The sequence below is a fragment of the Cryptomeria japonica genome, chromosome 5, assembly GCF_030272615.1.
Source record: "Cryptomeria japonica chromosome 5, Sugi_1.0, whole genome shotgun sequence".
Classification (NCBI taxonomy): Eukaryota; Viridiplantae; Streptophyta; class Pinopsida; order Cupressales; family Cupressaceae; genus Cryptomeria; species Cryptomeria japonica.
The window spans coordinates 599,205,481-599,224,996 of record NC_081409.1 but is presented as its reverse complement, the minus strand read 5'-3'; the positions used below and the strand labels follow the sequence as shown (position 1 = coordinate 599,224,996).

The window sequence follows — 19,516 nt, the reverse complement described above, 5'->3', positions numbered from 1 at the left end:
TTTTTGTTGCAACTTCTCAAGTTGTTGCGCAATTGTATCAGATTTTGGAGGTCCATCATTAATCCCCGTGGGTACTCTTTGTCGATACATCGTATTTCCGATCGGTTGTTGATACTCTGAAATGGCCGTTTTTGGTGTCTCCGGCATATAATGTTCATGGTACATCTCTTGTTGTTGTGGTTGTGCTATGCCTTGATATCGACCTTGTTGTTGTGCTTCTTGTAGCCTAGGTTGATATTGCAATTGAGTATGTTGTTGATATTGCACAAGCGCCAATTGCGGTTGTGAAGTAGGATAGCTTGTTTGCCTTGGCACATATTGAGGCACATGTTGTTGATGCTGACGAATCGGAATTTGTTGACTTTGTGCCAATTGTTGTCGCGGTGTGTATCCCATCATTTGTAAAAAACTTTGTTTAGGTGGTTTTCGTTGCTTCTCCTTAAGATGGGGTATAGCACTTGCATTAACTTGCTGTGTTGTTTGTCCAATCCATTGTGATGGTTGCAAGTTTGCATTAACTTGTAATGGTGCCGAAGGCGCTGCAATTTGTTGTCGAATGCGAAATTGTTGTTGTTGCACATTGCTTGTTTGCACATTCAATTGTACCTTTTGCGTATTACTCAATTGTTGCAATAGTTGTTGTTGGTGCAAACCACTATCCGTAGCTCTTTGTGTCGCCATTATCGAAGGATTTGTCGCAATAGTGTTTGGCAAATATATTGAACTTAATGGGACATAAGAACTTTGTTGCATCGTGGAATTGTTTTGGACATTGGTGATATCAGGCATTCTAGTTGTGAAGCTCTCTTGCATTTTAGATTTTGATCCCATTTTATGCATATAAGGAACTACTTCTTGTTGAGGGATAGTTGTCAATATTTGCGTGGGCTTTATTTGATCTTGTGTTACAGGTGTTGTGTTGAATAATGGATTATTTATTGTCTCAAATGGTGACTTTTGAGGAATAGCCACTGTCAATGCCTTTGAAGCACGTTTACTCATCAAGGTAGGTTGAGTTGCTTGTTGTGCATTTTCTTCATTTGGATGCGGAGAGAAACTTAACAACTCACCGCCTTGTTGTTCTTGCACATTGATTTGCTCACTTGAAGAGGTCACATTACTCATCATGTTAAGATACTTTTGTGGAAACATCTTAAAGACCTTGTTCAAAAACTTATCCATCTTTTTTGTCACCTTAGGATCTTGAAGGAACATATCAACATCATCAGAAGCATCGGAATCGGATGAAGAATCTAGTTGGATATTTGGATTCGTTTCTTGGTGAATGCCTTGATCTGAACCAAATCCTTGTGAGAGGGTTTGTTCTTCATACAATGTTTGTATTTCATGTTGCAAGTTTGGTTGATTCCAATTGAAAGGTGCATTTCCTCTTGGAGTTGATGGAACACTCCCATGTCCTGGTTTCATAGGTACAAACACTAGTTCATATAATGGTGGTGGTCAAAGTTGAACCATTCCATATGGTGGTAGCGATGTGTTTGATGAACCTTCAATTTGCTATGTTGTCAATGGGTGGATACGTTGGTTCGCCCATCTTTTTAGATTTTGATCTTGTCTCAACAGGCATGTCACTTATGCAAATGCAATGTTTTTGGAATTTTTCAAAGACAATATATGATATGCAACTAAATGCAAACTAAGTGAATGAGAATGCAATCTATGGCAAGAATGCAACCTATGTTTTTGGTTGTTTTTGAAGATTTTGACAAACTTTTTGGAATGCAAATCTAAAAAGAGACCCTTAGGAAATTGAAATGATGTCTAGACCTCAAAGGACAAAACGACCAAGTGACAAAAGGACAAATGACAAAGTCTCCCCTATATGCTTGGATACTAAGCTAGGTTTGACCAAATGACAATAATGACATAAAAAGAAAAGGTTTGATAAGGTCTAGACTTCTTAACAATGACTTAGGGTTTATCAAAGATTTGGATTACTCAAGTATGACAAAACCTAGTTTTTGAGACTATATGCAAAGGGACAATTAATATGCAAGTGACCCTAATATGATATGATAATGACCTAAGCTTAATAAAGAGACCTGGGGTATGCAATGTATGACAATGGTATGACCTTAATGCAAGAGGACATATGCAAATGGATGACCCTTATTGATATGCAAAGGAGTATGACTTAAGATGAAACTTACCCTTGATAGTTGACAATGACTTTGCAAAATGCAACCTAGGATGAACCTAAATGTAAGTGACATGAATGTTGAGACAAGTTTTTGAACAATGTTTGATAACCATGTTTGAAGGTGTTTTGAAGTTTGTTGGATGAAATGCTCTTATGTTTAACCTTGTTTTGAATCAATTTGTCTTGTTTTTGAAATGATATGCAATTCAACTTTTGACAAACAAAGAAGACAAGATATTTCAACTTAGACTCAAGACAATCATGCCCATTCACACATTTCTTATGGTAGGCAAGGATAGTAGGTTCTTGAGAGGTAGACTCATTATGGGATTCAAGGAGAATACATAGATGCTTGACCCCACGGCCTCCCCTCCACGGCACTCACTTCTTAGGGAAGCCAAGCATCAGTCCCCATGGAAATCTCCCCATGGCGAACTTAGTATCTCTTCCAAGTATCCGAACTTGTCCTTCTCAAGCAACTAGAAGGATTTTTGGCCTCTAAATACAAGGTGTTTAGTAAGGATTTCTGTTAAGCATTACTCCTTGATGTCACGCAAGCGTGATTGAGACATTAAGCCCACCAAGATACCAAACAAATGTAGTCGCGCAAGCACGATTTAGACCATGAGGCCCTACTTAGATGTTGATATGAGAAAGAGTCCAAGGGTCATCACTTCCCAAGTAACTGCAATTCCCACATAACCCTTCCTTCAAAGCTTTCGCCCATCAGGTATTTGTTTATAGTGAGTTAGAATGCCAAGGTATTCTAGCCGTACTCACTTTGGGTCATTCCCTTCTCACGATTATCACTTGCTTGCAAAAGCAAATGGTCGGGAAGGCAGACCCTCTAAGGGTGACAAACAATCAAAGACATGAGCGTGGTATTGAAGATCTGGATTTCTGATCACCCTAAAAAGGATGAGAGCATACTCTCCTACTCCAATGTCAAACTCAACAATCAAATCAAGCATAGATTCATTCCAACCTATTTAGAAATCATACTAGGTGCCTAAATATTACTTTCAAACACAAAGTTTAGTTGTAGTCCAAGGCAACCTGCAAAACCCAAGTCAGAAGTTTGATATGTTTAGTCTTTGACTATCGAACCTGCATAAAATGTGTTAGTAGTTTCATTTGTTGTCTTTGTCATGCATATGCCAAGGTTCTGCACGGAGAATCAGTACCAACAAAACCAAAAAAGCAGAAACAGAATGCAAAAGAAAACAATTTGCAAGTGAAAAACACTGTCTTTTACCTCTGTTTCTGGCCCTACATAGGCACAAAATGTCTCACACAGGTGCAGAATGCTTGACACAGGCGCAGGATTACACAAGCACAGGATTCCTTACACAAGCGCAGTTTTTTTTAGTTTTTTTTTACACAAGCGCAGAATGCATTTACACAGGCGCAAAATGCTTGACACAGGCGTAGATTGTCTCACACAGGCGCAGAAGTTCCCAGAAAACCCTGCATTACCCTGTTTCTTGGGTTTTTGACCTGCAAATCATCTCAAAAGCACTCAAAAGCATGGTTAGGGGGTTAGTTCATGTTGGGTTCACCAATTAATGTAGCATAGGAAATCGGAAATCATCACAAGCATATAAAAACTAATCTAGCTCAATCACGAAAGCTTAAATGTAATGATCTATCCTAAACACACTCAATAAAGACATAAAGACAAAACATTCAAAACTAAATACTATGCAAACCAAACGTAGATCTGAATGCTTCCTTCATGCGGCTCCATTGTTCTTCTTTCCTCTCCAAATAGCTTTGTTGTGGATCTCACCTTCAAGTGCATACACATGAGATGAAAGCAAATAGACAAGATTATGGCGCAAGAGTACTCGAAATGTGATTTGACAAAGTGATTAGAAATTCGATAATCTGATTAGGGCTTAGATTGAAGAAATTCATCCAATTTATAGACAAATTGGAGAAATGGATCAAATTAGCATGATTCAATTCAAATAGAAATTGTAAATCAAAAATGTCAATTATGACAATTTATGACAAATTATGCACTTTCTATGCAAAATTTGATTGATTGATAATTCATGACAATTTATGACAAATTTCTATGTCAAGAATTGATTGATTGTCAATTATGACAAATTATGACAAATTTCTATGTCATTCCCATAAAATTAGGAGAAAAAAAGGAGAGGATTGAAATTAGGAATTTAGAAAATAGAAAATTAGAAAAAGAGGAAATAGGAAATTAGAAATTAGAAAATAGGTAAATTAATTAATAATTTGTCATTTATTAATTAATTCACAAAAAGAGGAATAATTAGCCAATTAAATGAACATTTAATTGTGATGAGAAGACTTAGGATAAATAATTAATTTATTAATCCTAGAGAGAGAAATGACAAACAAGGTTAAATGATTAAATCATGAAACCCTAGAAGATGAATTAGCAATGCAAAGATGACAATTAGGTCTTGATGAAAGATAATTGATATCGATTTGATTCTGATTAACAAAGGACCAATGTGATGAATGATTTAATTGATAAATGCGCCAATTGACGAGGAACAATGACTAATTGATCCAAATTGACATAATTGAGACAGACAATGATCGATGGCAAATTAATCGCAAAATGACAAGATTGAAAAGAGGACAAGGATCGATGACAAAAATAGATTGCAAGATGACAAGATTGAAAATGACCACGATTGATGACGAATTGATCGTAAGATGACAAGATTGAACATAACAACAATCGATGACAAATCGATCGCCAGATGATAAGATTGATAAGAGGACAAAACCCTAATTAGGATTGACGATGTCCAAAATGATGATAAATGAGCACGCACATTGATGCGACAAGATAAAATCGATCAAAATCATGATTGGATAGTGTTGTCGACAAGACCAAATTTGAGAGCGAGACGAATGAAGAATGCAGAAGAATGACTCGATGCCCGCAAATGATAAAAACCAAGTGCGTGACATAGGAGAAATGTTAATGCAATGCAAAAACCTAAAATGAGGCAATGCGCAAATGTTAAAGTATGACTCCGCAAGCGTTGACCATTTTTAGGTGTCTACAATATATATATATATATATATATATATATATATATATGAGATGATCCATCCTTGCAGTAGCTATATGCATGTGTTCCTATGTGATGCTTCTATATACTGATGATGATGTAGTTTATGTATGCATGTTCTTATAATGATTCTATGGTGCTTATGATGATGTTATGATACTTATGATGATGATCTTATGTTATGAATGCAAATATGTACATGATGAAATGCAATATATTTTTGTTCTTTTTTGGGGTTTATATGCAGATGAGTATAAGGTAATGATATGATATGATTATTTATAGGATGAGATGCATGATGTGTTATTATTTTGGCATTTTATGTTGTATATGAGAATGCAGATACTAACCAATGATATATGAAAGGTGTAATGTAATTTTGATATCTATATGTATGTATGAAATGAGATATGCTATCATGTGATGATGCAGGTCCAATCTACATGAAATGCAAATATTTTTGGCATGTCATTATACTCAGTCATGTGATAGCAAACTACATGGAATCAAGGAACGATGATGGAGGTCAATGACAAAAGGGGGATGGAAGGTAGAAGATATGGAAGTGAAAGAGCTTCTTGTGCGTTATCATCATTGAGCTTTATTATGACAAATAGGTTATGACAATCAAGGTATAGGTTCGACCTTGAAAGTCATTGTACCCGTTTGCGTGGAGATCAGATAGTCACAAACAAGGAATGCCACAGTTCACACTAGACTCACAACGTCCTCATATCCTTTGAAAAGTCATAGCATTATTAAGAAACAATCCACATATAGAAAAACAATAAGTGGACATATCACATCCTCGCCTTTCTAGTCAAAGACATCTTGGAGATATAATCTATAGTTATAGATATCCTAGAAAATATAAAAGACATGTCATCTTAAAATATGAAATCAAAAGAAAACCAAAAATTAACACCAACACACAATGAATTCTTCAAGTTAACTGTGTTTCTTGCCACATATATTAACATGTTTGATTTGGTCACAATGTTGTCATCCTGATAAAGGATAGATTATGCTGAAAAATATGTTGTTGCCAAAATCTACTAAAAGATTTGATTTTTTGAAAGCCCAATGTTGATTGTGTCTCATTTGAAACTAATTGAATCCATGAAACTAATACTTTATTGCAGAGAAGATCAGAGCTTTATTGCAGATCGGTGATGCAAGTGACCTTTTATTGCAGATTGTGTGCAAAAAGAAGGAGGAATGAAAAGATGATGCTCCTCAAAACATGTGATGCTCAGGGTACCACTTCCATCACTAGATTTAGGATTTTTGCCCTAGTTATAGATTGGACCTAATTTATTATGGATGGAAAGGGGTGAAAAGGGAGGATTTATTATGAATGGCTAACCAATCTTAGGTAGATCAATATTAAGCCATGATGGGAATGGGTAGGTTTATTATGGATGGATAGACTGTGAGTGTGTGCAAAGTGAAAGGATGAGATTGAATCTTGAAGGAGGGAGGAGCAATGTCTCTACATATGGTGTCGGTAACCCAGTTTTCACCATGGTACTTGCCCAGGGCGCCACTGAAGTGGTTTTCACCGTTGGACGAATTTATTTCTTTTTACTATTTTTGATTTTTCAAAAAAAAAAATTTTATGTCACAAGGCACCTGTTTGCTAGGTTTTCACCAAGTAACGATTTTTTTTATTTTTATCATTTTTTTGTATTTTTGATGATTTTTTTGTATTTTTTTGTATTTTTGAATTAGAATATTTTGAAGAGCCATGTGTAGAACCTGCGAAGGTGCATGTTGTTGATAGGATCTTCCAAAGGTTCTCCATCTGGTGTTGAGAGATGATATGCACCTGATCCATAGACTATTGTGATGACGTAAGGACCAAGCCAATTTGGTTCGAACTTGCCCTTCTTCTCTCAGTCTTGCTAATTTTTAGGATTTTCTCTGAGAATTAAGTCACCCACCTCAAATATGTGAGGCTTTGCCTTATGATTGTAGTTGTGTTGTTCCTTGATTTAATTATGTGTTGCTCCCTTGATTGTCTTCCTTGATGAAGGAACTAAGGTAGAATTACTAATGTGTGGACTACGTGGGCCCATATGCGTATAACCTAAAGAAGTTTGGGCATCCCTGACAATAAACTCCTTCAAGGAAGTTCCATTAAAGGTCCATTGACATGATGTATCACCAAAATGGAATGGATGTGTGGAACAATTGGATGAGTTATGAAGTCTTATGATTGTGAAAAGAAGTGAAAGTAGGATGGCATGATGGAGACTTAGGATCAACAAGTATTATTTTTTACTTGAAATATTAGAACTTTTGCCCCCGGTTATTTTGATATTAGGGGAGATCAACTCTTGTTCTTTTTTCTTCATAGGATTTTTATCCTTGACTTTGATTTTTGCAGAGTCCAATAGATTTTGATTTTGGTTTGGACTGAAGGACTTCTCTTTATTTTTGACTTTTAGATTTTTCTTTTCAAAGCTTGATTTTTGATCCCCAATTAGTAAGGGCTTTTGTAATTATTGTTGATCCAAGTCTGGAAGTGGAGTGGAAATTAAAGGAGTGGATGAAATGGTAAGGCTATATGAGTTCTCAAGAGGGTTGGCGATATATTCAATAGATTCTTCATTAGAACCACTCTTAGGACTATTGATATCAAGAGTTGCTTGCACCACTAAAGGAGATTTGTATTCAGACTTAGTAGCCACAACACAAGGTGGTTCACACCCGATTCCTTGATATTGTAAATTGTTTATAGATTGTTCCTATCGGCTAAATGTCTTAGTAGATAGTGGGAGTTGATCAACATGAAAGATATACTCACCACATCCCATGTCTTTAACCTTGAATTTTTCTTTTAGCTCTGCTTGTTTGGATGTAGAAGCTTTCAATGATTCAGGATCAACATATGCTGAATATGGAACAACTTCTTGATTGACTAGGATTGTTATTTCTTATCTACGTCGCAGGTTATTGCAATATATGAATGAATTCGAACTGTCTTTGACAGTCACTTCAACTCCATTGTGTGGGAACTTGATACATTGGTGATATGTTGATGGTAAAATTCTCATTTCATGAATCCATGGGTGCCCCAAGAGTATATTATACGTGAGCTCTAAATCAAGGACTTTACATACCGCATCCTTCGTAACTGGCCCAACTCTAAGAGGTAAGGTGATTGTGCCCTTGAGTGAGCTCTCTTCGTCATCATATGCCTTAATAGTGATTGCATGTGTAGAATTCACAGCCTTTTTAGAATATCCCAATTGTTTAATAGTGTTCAATGCACAATTGTTCAGATCTGCTCCTCCATCTATCAAGGCTTGTTTTATTTGATTTTTATGGAGAAACACTTCAATATGTAGAGGTGCATTATGAGGCTGGGGTACAGATGCATCATCGACTTTTGTGAATGTGAGGGTATATGAAACAGAAAGGTATCCCACCATGGCTTGAAATTGGTCCATGTTCAGATCAATGGGTACATAAGTCTATTTCGAGGTCTTATCAAGGATGGTCTTATGTGCACAGGATATGCGTAAAAGATCAAGGATGGAAATGAGGAAAGGTGTTTTCCCTAGTTGGTCTACAAGGTCATACTCATTCTTTGTGGATGAAGAGGTTGTGGGCTTGGATGGAATGCCTTGCAAGGCGACTTTACCTCGACGGGTTGTGACATTACATTTGGAGGTTTCATTTTTGGAAGATGAGGAAGATGGTCCAATGCCTTTTAAAACAAATTTACTCCTTTGGGTAGACCCTTTGGGAGTTTTGTCCTTTATGATGATATTAGAAACATGATTGTCCATTGAAATGTGATTAATAGTAGAATCATAATCATAGGAAGTTTTAGTACAATTAGCTTGATTATCGGTAGTTTTTTCTTTTCCCTTGTCATGTTTAGGAAATGACCCCTTAAAAATTACATTCTCTTCATCAGAGGTGTGACCATCAACTTCTATGTTGCCTCTATCAATGAGATCCTATATGATATTCTTCAATCTGTAACAATTTCTAGTTAAATGCCCTTTAATCTTGTGATATTCACAATATTCATCATCATTCCACCAATTTGGTTTTACTTTCGGCTCATATGGTGGATTATCTGATAGTATTATGAAATTGTTTGCCACTAACTTATTGAATGTTGTTTCAATTGGCTCTCCCAATGGGGTGTATTTTCTTTGAGGTTTTGATTGCCTTTGATTGTTCACTTGATTGTTTGAGTTAGAAGAACTTGCATCGGGGAAAGTTATCTTAGGTTTCACAACATTTGCATCTACTACCCCGTCATTGACTATGTTCTTATTCTTGTTCCAAAAGAGGGGTTTGTCTTTCCCATTTGATTCCTCTTTATTTTCATTGAATATCTTGATGACATCTTGTTCAATAAGGAATTTTTTTATCGCCATTCCTTTCTCAATGACCTCTTTGAAGGTAGACAAACATGCTTTTCTTAGCTCATATCCGATATCCTTGTTGACATTTTGTGTGAAAATTTATACCATTTTCTTTTATGGTAAATCACAAGAGCATCGACTAGAAAGACCTCTCCATCGCTATAAAAATGAAGCAAAAGATTCCCCATATTTATGCTTAGTATTGCATAAGGTGTCTACTGACACATCTGTTTCAATGTTGTATGAAAAATGTTGTATAAAAGCCTCTGCTAGATCACCCCATGACTTAATTCGATTTGGAAGTTGGGAGAACCATTTAATTGATTGTTCACCTAATCTTTGTGGAAACAATCTCATCAAGTACATTTCTTCTCCTGCTACCTCAATGCAAGCTGTGAAAAATTGTCATATGTGTGCCTTAGGATCCCCTTTGCCTTTGTACTTATAAAAAAATTGTGTCACAAAATGTGGAGGGAATGGAGGCATTGGAATGCTTCTATCAAATGGATAAGGATATATATCTTGCATTGTGTACTGTTGCTTTGGTGTATTCATGTCTGCCATTTTCTTTTGTAAATCCTTAATATGTTGTTGCAAGTCATTCTTGGGTGGTGTCTTTTCTCTTTGAGCTAGTCCCATGCCCGAGCCAATGGGCGGAGGAGGAGGGATATACTGCATATATGGATGGTATTGATCATAGATGTGTTCATATGGAGGAGGGGCATAGTTATAGCTTGCATATGGACCACTTGGTATGGTATTGTAGTGAGGAGAACTAGGTCTAGGTCGATACAAGTCATGACCATGGGGATAGGAGGTGTCATACGATTGATCTTGGATATTACCCCCAAAAATGACACGGGGTCTCCTCATGTCATGATATTGAATGTTCAATTGAGTGTAATTGTATGCATTGGTATTATCTTGGGTATCATCATGGTCATGCATGGTGGTAGTTCTTCTCCATGGGAAAGGACGACTATGGGGTTGTTCATGAGAGGTTATATCATAGCTAGCATGAGAATGAGTGTACGTGTTTGGAATCTTAGGTTTTTGAAATAGGGATGAAGGTGACTCAAGGACGAGACACTCTTTCTTACCACCACTATTGGGCCTCCTTTGTCTAGTATTAACTTGATTTCATCCTTCAAAATCTATGACATATCAAAATCATGAGGTAGTCTTGTCCCACTTTGTGCCATGACTTGTAGGAAATATTGTCTATCCCTTTTCACGATTGCTTGAACCAATCTATTAAAATGGGGATCCATGATAGTTTCCTCAACTTTTGCAGAATCCACAGATGCATTGTCATTGTCATTATCATTTCCATTGTTATTGTCATTGGTTTTATTGTCTGGTATATTACTGTAGTTTTCAAATTGATTGTAGAATTCATCTCCATCAAACTCATAAGTACTCATGTTTAAAGACCATAAAGCTTCTTCAGCTTCCCTTCTAGACCTTTGTGAACGGATTTCAACCATGGACTAAAGTCTTGACCCAAAAATGAAAGGTAAGATGAAAATGAAAAGACTATGGAAGACCAAGAGGTGTATGAAATGTAGATGAATCTAGGGTAAACTTGCAATGTCCAAGAGTGTAATACCAAAGTATGTATGTTTTTAGAGTAAGGTGTGGCTTCCAAAGAGATGATGGATCTCTTGATGAGGTAAGTTGACCTTGACTCCATGTATGTATTTTGAGCGTAAGGTGTGGCTTCCCAAGAGAGGATGGATCTCTTGTTGAGGTAAGTTGACCTTGACTCAAGAAGACCAAATGAGACCCTAAGATGATGGATCTTGATATGGGAATCACCTAGTGTTGTGTTGTAGTAGGTTTGCAAAGTTTGATGAGGACAAGCAAAGTAACCTTTTGACTCAAATTTGGAAGATATGTATGAGGATAATGCAAGTGAAGGAAAATGATTGACTATGTGTGACCAAGACAAGTTGACTGAAGAATGAAGCCCTATAGGAAGCAACCTTAGAATCTCTTTAGATCCGAAAACTTAAGTCCTTATTGTTCTCAAGAGTTTTCTTGTAATATTTCAACTGTGAGCGCAAACACAGTTTTAACAAACCCAGACATGATTTCGAAAATGTTTTGCAATTCTGTCCAATTGTGAAGTTGTTGAATGTGACCAAATCTCAATGTTTTGACTCTTTTTGTGGCAAGAGGACACAATAACAGTGAAGACTCCATGTTTGAACGTGTCTTGTCCAAGGAATCCAAAAATGTTCCCAAATGTGAAGTGTGATGTGAAATGTTTTTGCATACACTTGAAAACATGATAGACAATATTTCTTTGTTTTGTTTGAAAATGTTTGAGTGTTTTGATCATGCAAGCACAAATCCTAGGGCTGGCTGAGACAATAGTTGTTGAATCTCACGTGGGGGGTTACCTCGAGCTACACAATTTAGAGCAGATACTTAGGTGATTGATCACACTGGCTCCCCTCCACGACACTCACTTCTCCGGGGAAGCCAAGCACCAATCACCATGAAAAAACCCTGTGGCAAAATTTGTATCTCTACTAAGAACTGTAAGAATGTGATCCGCTTTAGAGGTTCGACCACCTACACCAACAACTAGAAGGTTTTTGGCTTCTAACACAAAAGGTGTCTAGTAAGGGCATTCATTCGAGTGGCCATACATGCGGCGATGTACGCTCCATTAAGGAACGCTCCCAGTCTATAGAGGTTGCACTCTATAGGGTTTATGGGGAGACATGCCATCGGTATGAACTAATCATCACCCGTTGCTTGCAACTTTTTTCACAAACACATTTATTTATTGTGGCTTGGAAGAGCTTGACTTTAGTTTGTTACCACTTGGGTCGTTCCCTCTCACTTGGCATTATGGACTACTTGGGAGGCATGTCGTCTAAAAGGAAACACAAAAAGAGCCTAGTGCTCAAGACATAAAAGACACTTATTCATTTTAAAGCACCAATGGAAGTGTTTGCTAAACTAAAGAAGACAAAACAAGCAGTTTTAAAATCAAATCTTTGCCAAAGGTCCTACACCAAACTTGTTAGTAGTTTTGAAATAATACCCCTCCTGCAAGCACACAAGTTAGGTAATTTTTTAGAAATCCCAAATGACTTTGTGAAATAGGGGCCTTCGACAATACGTTTTTTGACAAATTCAAAGATTTGATTTTCCATGAGTTATTTTGCATCATAATTAAATACATAAAGAACAGACCAACTGTATAATTTCAAGACATTTCCAGAAATGTAAGAAAATCCAAAAAAATTGCTAATTTGCTCTCAAAATTAATTTTTTATGAATAACCATAAAAAAAATTCATTAAAAATTCAAAATTGATCCAAAATATCTGAATTGGCAATGAGACCTAGAGCTATGTTTGCACCCTCGTGAAGAGTAGGGCCACTTCCATAAGGAAGGTGTGTGAGGGACCGCCAAATCTATGGTTGGAGGTAAAGAACCTTGATGATGCTCTCCCTCCTATAGAATAAGTCAAGGCTTGTATGAGATTCTGAATTGGAAAGCAAAACATCAATAAACTCCAACCCTTCTCTTTAATTTATCGCATAATAATTTACGTTAGATAAAAAGTGTAAGAAATCTATTTGTTTACACAATTCTCATTTAATTGATGCTTTGATAACATTTTATCTCTTGATTCAAATTAGAAAATTTTAAACATTTTGATTTATGTAAAGTTGGCAATTCTTTTTGTCAAATTGAAAAGTTTTTTCCTTATGATTTCTTAATGAATTCAGTAGCATGTCACAGTCCTAACCTAACCCTAATTGCACATCCTCTAAGGGCATATATCTCATATTTACATTACCATTTTCTATTCTTTGTAGTATGTTTATGAATTTGTACATTCATTGAATCAAACAAGGGGCTTGACTAAGATTTGAGGTAAGAAGCTAGTTGGCTTCCCTTCTTAACACAACAAGTTCTAATGAAACTTTTGAGCACCATTGTGTCTTATATTATTACATATGAGTGCATTTTTAAAGAAACCAAATAATACATCTAAAATAAACATTTATAAGTTCAAGAACACCAACAAAATTCAAAATTACATATATAAGGACTAAGAATAATCTAATGCTCAACAAACTACAAAAATACAATCTCTAACAAAAAAAAATCATCGTCATTCTTAATATTAATTTAACTTCTCTTTTTTATTTATTTATCATTAATTTATTTACATTTTCCAACATTATTCAATAGTCCACTAAATTTAATTTAAATTTATAGCTAGATTAATTATTTAAATAATTTATTAACCTAAGTAAATTTAAAAATTATGATTTGTCTGCTTTCAATATAATAATAGTGCCGAAGTTTCTCCGGATAAAAATGATCACGACAATTTCAATGTTAGGTAGGACGGGTAAAATTCTCTCTCCCCGCTATTTATCTTCTAATGCGTTTGACTCCTTATCGTGGTCAACACGTTTTTAAACTAATGACTGTAAATTAGTATCCTAAATTTGACGGCCAGGCATGCCTGTCAAGAAAATATTTACAGTTCTAGTTGGAAGTTGCCTTTCAGATGATTTTTTTTATATAAGTAGTAATAGATATATATCTCATAATAAGTGTATAATTTTTTATAAATTAAAAATAAACTAATCTATTATAAAATACAACTTTCTCAAAATTTTAGCTATATTTAAAAAAAAAATTCAAAATACAGTCATTCGGGCATCAAATTCAGTGGTCTGAAATGCTGTGGAAAATTGTGGCTAACTACTTATCCCATAATATGAAACTGTCCACGCCCCATTTATCGGATTTAAGTAGAATTTATATGTTTTTAAAATTCAGTACAGGAGTAGGTCGAATAGAAAAGTATAGTGGGTGTTGGCTTTCGAGGATTTTAGTTATATTTTATTAAAAAAAATTCAGAATATACTCATATGGCCATCAAGTCTGTGGAAAATTGTGGAAATTGTGGATAACTACTTACCCATAATATGAAACTGTCCACGCACCATTTATTGGATTTAAGTAGAATTTATATCTTTTTAAAATCCAGTAAAGGAATTGGTTGAAAAGAAAAGTATAATGTGTGTGTTGGCTTTCCTGGATTCTACGGCATTGCACCAGATCATATCCAGGTCATTTTCTAGACCATTCGAAGCCAACGGGCGTTTGGCCATCAGGTCAACAAATCTACCCTGAAATCTGTGTTCAATTACCTCTTGCGGACATCTTTTGAAGCTCCTGCTTACAGATCAAGAAATCTGAACAAGTTTTGGGAGAAATCGGCGGGCAATGGCGAGCAGGACGCCGTCGCCTTCGGCGCCTCTGGAGCGTCCAGATGGTCTGGAGTTCTCTAATTACGCCACCGCAGGCGGAGCTCCACAGACAGAGCTTCAGACGTCTATCACCGTCCAGAGGCAGCAAAGAGAGAATCGGATGCGCCTGGCCAATCTTGTGCTCAGATCTGCAGGGCTTCTTTCTTCCTTTCTCTCCTTTGTCATCATGGCCGCCAATAACCAGAACAAAGCAGGGCAAAATTTCGATGATTATGAAGAATACAGGTAGATCTTCGATAGAAATTAAAGAAATTTTCACAATTATATAATTAAGTGCAAGCATTTCTCAGAATAACTTGTATGTCTCAGAAATATTTGTCATTTATCATTAAAAGAACATAATTCTTAAAATTACAAGAATATTTACATAATTGTTACCAAAAAAAATTCTATTTATAGAATTTCAGTCAAATTAAATAGTGCTCTGTAAGTTTGTTTCTGAGATTTTGAGAAAGCAATTGTATAAATGATTAAAAGAGTTTCAGACATTTATCATTAAAAGAACAAAATGCTTAGAATTACAGGAATATTTACCCAATTATTATCAAAATCTTTTTCTATTAATAGAAATTCAGTCCAAATTAAATTGTGCTCTGTAAGTTTGCTTCTGAGATTTTGAGATAGCAATTGTGTAAATGATTGGAAAGTTTCAAATTTCCTAATTTATCATTTAAAAGAAAAATCATATAATTATCAAAAATATTATAAAAAGAAATTCAGTCAGATTTAATAGTGCTATGTAAGTTCGCTTCTGAGATTAGCAATTATATAAGCGATTGGAAGAATTTCAGACATTTCATAATTTATAATTAAAAACGATTTCTTAAAACTACAAGAACATTTACACAATTCTTACCAAAAATATCCCTGTATTGATAAAAATGCAGTCAAGTTAAATAGTGATTTATAAGTTTGCTACTGAGATATTGAGAAAAAGCGGCTTGAATCTACAACAGGTATTGTCTGGCCATCGCCGTGATAGCATTTGTCTACTTGGCGGCCCAGCTAGGCAGAGGGGTTTACGATGCAGTGTGGGGATATAATTTGTTTCATAAAACGATTTTGTCCTCCGTGGATTTCATCGGCGATCAGGTGAGTTTAAAAAAGCCAGAACAACAAAATCCACTGTTTGTTATTTGAGGTGAAATTATGATGAAATTGAAGAATTGTGCAGACATTGGCGTACTTAGTGATGTCTTCTTCATCGTCGGCGGCTTCGATGACAAATAACCTGCGGAACAATGGAGATACAAAGTTCACAGACATGGCAGCTGCTTCGGTGACCATGAGTTTCATGACCTTTGCGGTGCTGGCAGCTTCTTCCATTGTCTCCGCTCTTACCCTCGCCAAACGAATCTCCTGGTTTTAGGGGCAAGCTATGCGTTCCCAATTTTACGGTTGTAAATTTGGGGATAAATGTAAAAATGATTTTGGGCTGAGTCCAGCGAATCGTGAAGTATGTAATTGGTTATTCGATTATGTCTTTATGAAAATAAAATGACACTTCAAGAAGGCGTCAAATTGGGAAGAGTTGGATTTGATTTTAGTGGAAACAAAATCGGTTTTTAAGTCAACACTGTTTATGTACATGCGTTCACCAGTAAGTTTGGATTCAAAAGTTAAGGAGTACACTTCAATTTTTTATAAAAACTTCGAAGTGGAAATTGCTATGTATATGGAAGTCTGTTTCATATGGAAGTCTGTTTCATGAGGTCATGATCAGAAATTTCTTTTTCCGAATAATTATATAGGTATTATTTATATTTGATTATCAGAATAATCAAATATAAATTTGTTAAGAAATTTATAATATTTTATTTTAATATGTTGATATATCTTTTACTCTTTTAAAATCTATGGCTGATAGACAAGTCATATAACAGAGGTGTTTTTATTATTTATTTATTTAAATTATAATTTATTATAACAGTTTAAACATTCAAATATTTTTTTTATTTTAAATATAAAATATAAAGATACTTGAAACAAAATTCATTTATTTAATCTAAATTTGTTGAAGTTAGGTCGTGCATTATTAAACCAATTTATTACCATTCTTGGTTGCCGTGTTGGAGAGGGAGTATGGAGAAATCATCATGGCACCATTACATGGAGAGGCTAAAAATGGTCCATTATGGTGAGCAGAGGTAATTATTATTTTGCATGTTATCAGTAGAAGGGAAATTTAAGAAGCAGAAGAGATGCATATGGGGAAGGCTCCAATCATGCTGAAAAGGCATCAAGTAAGATTTTGGGGTGAATTTCATTCTTATTGTTATTGTTTTGATTTGATTTGGAAGTGATAGAGATGGGAGGAAGAAAGAAGGTGGGGAGGTTAGCTTATTTATGTTGAGTTTAGAGTAGATAAAATAATAATAAATTTCAAAATTAAATCTATCTAAAAGCAGGGTAATATCTTTTATTAGCTGTTATACAACATACATAGCCTACATTCATCAATTTATACAAATGTTTAACTCTTTAAATACGAAGAGGAAAAGAAAAGCAGAAAAGAAAGACAACTATTAAACTTCATTTTCCACTATAAATCCAATCTATACACCTTTGAATTATGTTCTCTACTTTTCCACTTATGATGTCATATTATAACTCAACATAAAGAAGCTATGCGAGACTTCAGCTTCTCCAAAAAATTTAAGCTGAGTATTTCATATTCATCTTTCTCCTCCCAATGTCAATATTAACATCATCAACAGTTCTTGCCCTGCTATTTGCGACAAAGGGGAATTTCCCAACAGCGTAGGAAATGTTGAGTACCTTAACCTGCTCTTCTTTCTTCCCTACCGATGCTACCCCTGGACGTGTGTAAACAATTCCAGGCATAGTGTCATAGTCCACATGTCCCGGTTCTCCAGTAATTAGCTCCACACAAGCTACACCATCTTCCGCTGCCTTCTGTGCAAGCATGGGGCCTGGAATCACATCACCGATAGCATAATTCCAGAAAATTTGTCCTGAAATGATCATCAATTTCCACTAGTCCCATTTTATCAAGCTTCACCCCAAGCTCTTCTAGTCTAAGACTCTTTTGTATAAGGTCATCTACCAGCGAAAACAAGAACTACATCTGCCTCAAGAGTTGTCTGCTTCCCTCTCAAAGTTGGCTCTAGTGTTAGCTTGACACATGGTCCGAAAGCATCAGCACCAGTCAGCATAAATTTCATTTTCTATTACTCTAATGTCCTCTGCAAAGATTTTCAAATTTCTCTATCTAAAGGATCCCCTGACACTTCACTTCCAGATACGATCTTCCCAGCACCTTGAACATAAGTGACCTTGTTCTTCTTGAAAAGGCCTTCAATTCCTTTTGTCAGACCAGCCACAGCCTCTATCTTGCGACAAGTATCCTATTGAAATTTTTTTTTGTCAGGAGCCTTGCGTAAATACAAATAACCTCCAAATATGCAAAGGTAGAAGACTCCCCATATGCACCCATGGAAGCCAAAAAATTTCTCTTCTATGACCCACCTTTTCCTAGGCCCTTGGGTGTGATCGGCACATTTTTCAACATCCTTGTCCTTATCCAAGACTTCTTTCACTAGTCAATTTTCATTTTACCCACTTTATAATCCCCTGTTTTAACCATTTCTTCGGTTGGGTATTCAAATTTGTCCTCAAGATCAACACTTGCTTTCTCATTGAACTCTTTGCATACATGCCACCCCTATTGTACTTGTAATAATGTCTTCCATCTTCTGCAAAAGAAGTCGTTTCGATCTGAGAGGAACCATTGTGAAGAGATTGGTGAGTATGATGACCCTGCTGCTGTTCTAATTGCTGATGTGGAATCCCATGATAATCCTCCATGTCATCATCTTCATCATCCACATTATTTTCTTCATCATCATCATACTCATTTACAAATTCCCCTTCGCACTCATCCTCATTTGCATTGGTAAGACCTATTAATCTGTGTCCATCTTCTACATTGCGCTGATCATTACTTGCCCAGATTCTTTCTTTGTCATCTTTCTCATTCCATTCATCATGGAGCTCCATAGTTGTCTTGGCCTGTTTTGACAAACTTGGGAACACTTTTTCATTAAAATTACCTCTATGCTTCAAACTGCAACCGAGATGATGGGCTTTGATTGAATAAATATACTGCTGTGTTAACAACTTTGGCCCAAAATTCTTTTCCCAAACCTGGGAATGAGAGAGCTACCAGCTTTCTCTATAATTTTAAATTGTTCAAACTTTCTACGACATTGATTTCTTGTGAGGAAACATAACAATTTTAATACCATTTTTCACAGAAAACTGATCAAATTCTATGGAATAGAATATCTATTTTCAAACAACTAACTCTTTTTTTTCAGTTTGGTTTTCAACAAATGCTTTAAAATTCTTAAATTTGTTCTTAAATTTGTCAAATACTTTAACATTTGAACTTAACATATAAACCCAAACTTTTTGACTAATAATTTAAGAAAATAATAAAATAGTTAAGTTAGACCTACCAATTGAAGTTGCTTATGTGGGACCAAAGACAACCAAATGCATTATCTCCAAAAGTTCTGTTTTATGTTCCTTGGTATAGAAGCTAATCCCTCTTTTTTT

The 19,516-nt window shown here is 35.6% G+C and overlaps 1 protein-coding gene and 1 pseudogene across 1 annotated transcript; one reads left to right on the top strand and one right to left on the bottom strand.

Annotated features, from left to right (window-relative positions):
• The first annotated feature begins 14,581 nt into the window (after positions 1 to 14,581).
• On the top strand, positions 14,582 to 16,509 carry LOC131068755 (CASP-like protein 4B4). Its single transcript, XM_058004008.2, has 3 exons — positions 14,582 to 15,160; positions 15,892 to 16,027; positions 16,110 to 16,509. Exons 1-3 carry the CDS (start codon positions 14,892 to 14,894, stop codon positions 16,302 to 16,304), a joined length of 600 nt encoding a protein of 199 aa, XP_057859991.2. The 5' UTR covers positions 14,582 to 14,891; the 3' UTR covers positions 16,305 to 16,509.
• Positions 16,510 to 17,590: 1,081 nt separating this feature from the next.
• LOC131068735 (dihydrolipoyl dehydrogenase, mitochondrial-like) lies at positions 17,591 to 18,955 on the bottom strand (annotated as a pseudogene).
• Positions 18,956 to 19,516: the final 561 nt, after the last annotated feature.

What these genes read in the sequence shown, in the direction of transcription:
- LOC131068755 (XM_058004008.2), top strand. Translation starts at nt 14,892, where the DNA reads ATGGCGAGCAGGACGCCGTCGCCTTCGGCGCCTCTGGAGCGTCCAGAT. An exon ending in GATGATTATGAAGAATACAG is followed by an intron (nt 15,161 to 15,891) that starts GTAGATCTTCGA and finishes AATCTACAACAG; the next exon opens with GTATTGTCTGGCCATCGCCG. An exon ending in TGGATTTCATCGGCGATCAG is followed by an intron (nt 16,028 to 16,109) that starts GTGAGTTTAAAA and finishes AGAATTGTGCAG; the next exon opens with ACATTGGCGTACTTAGTGAT.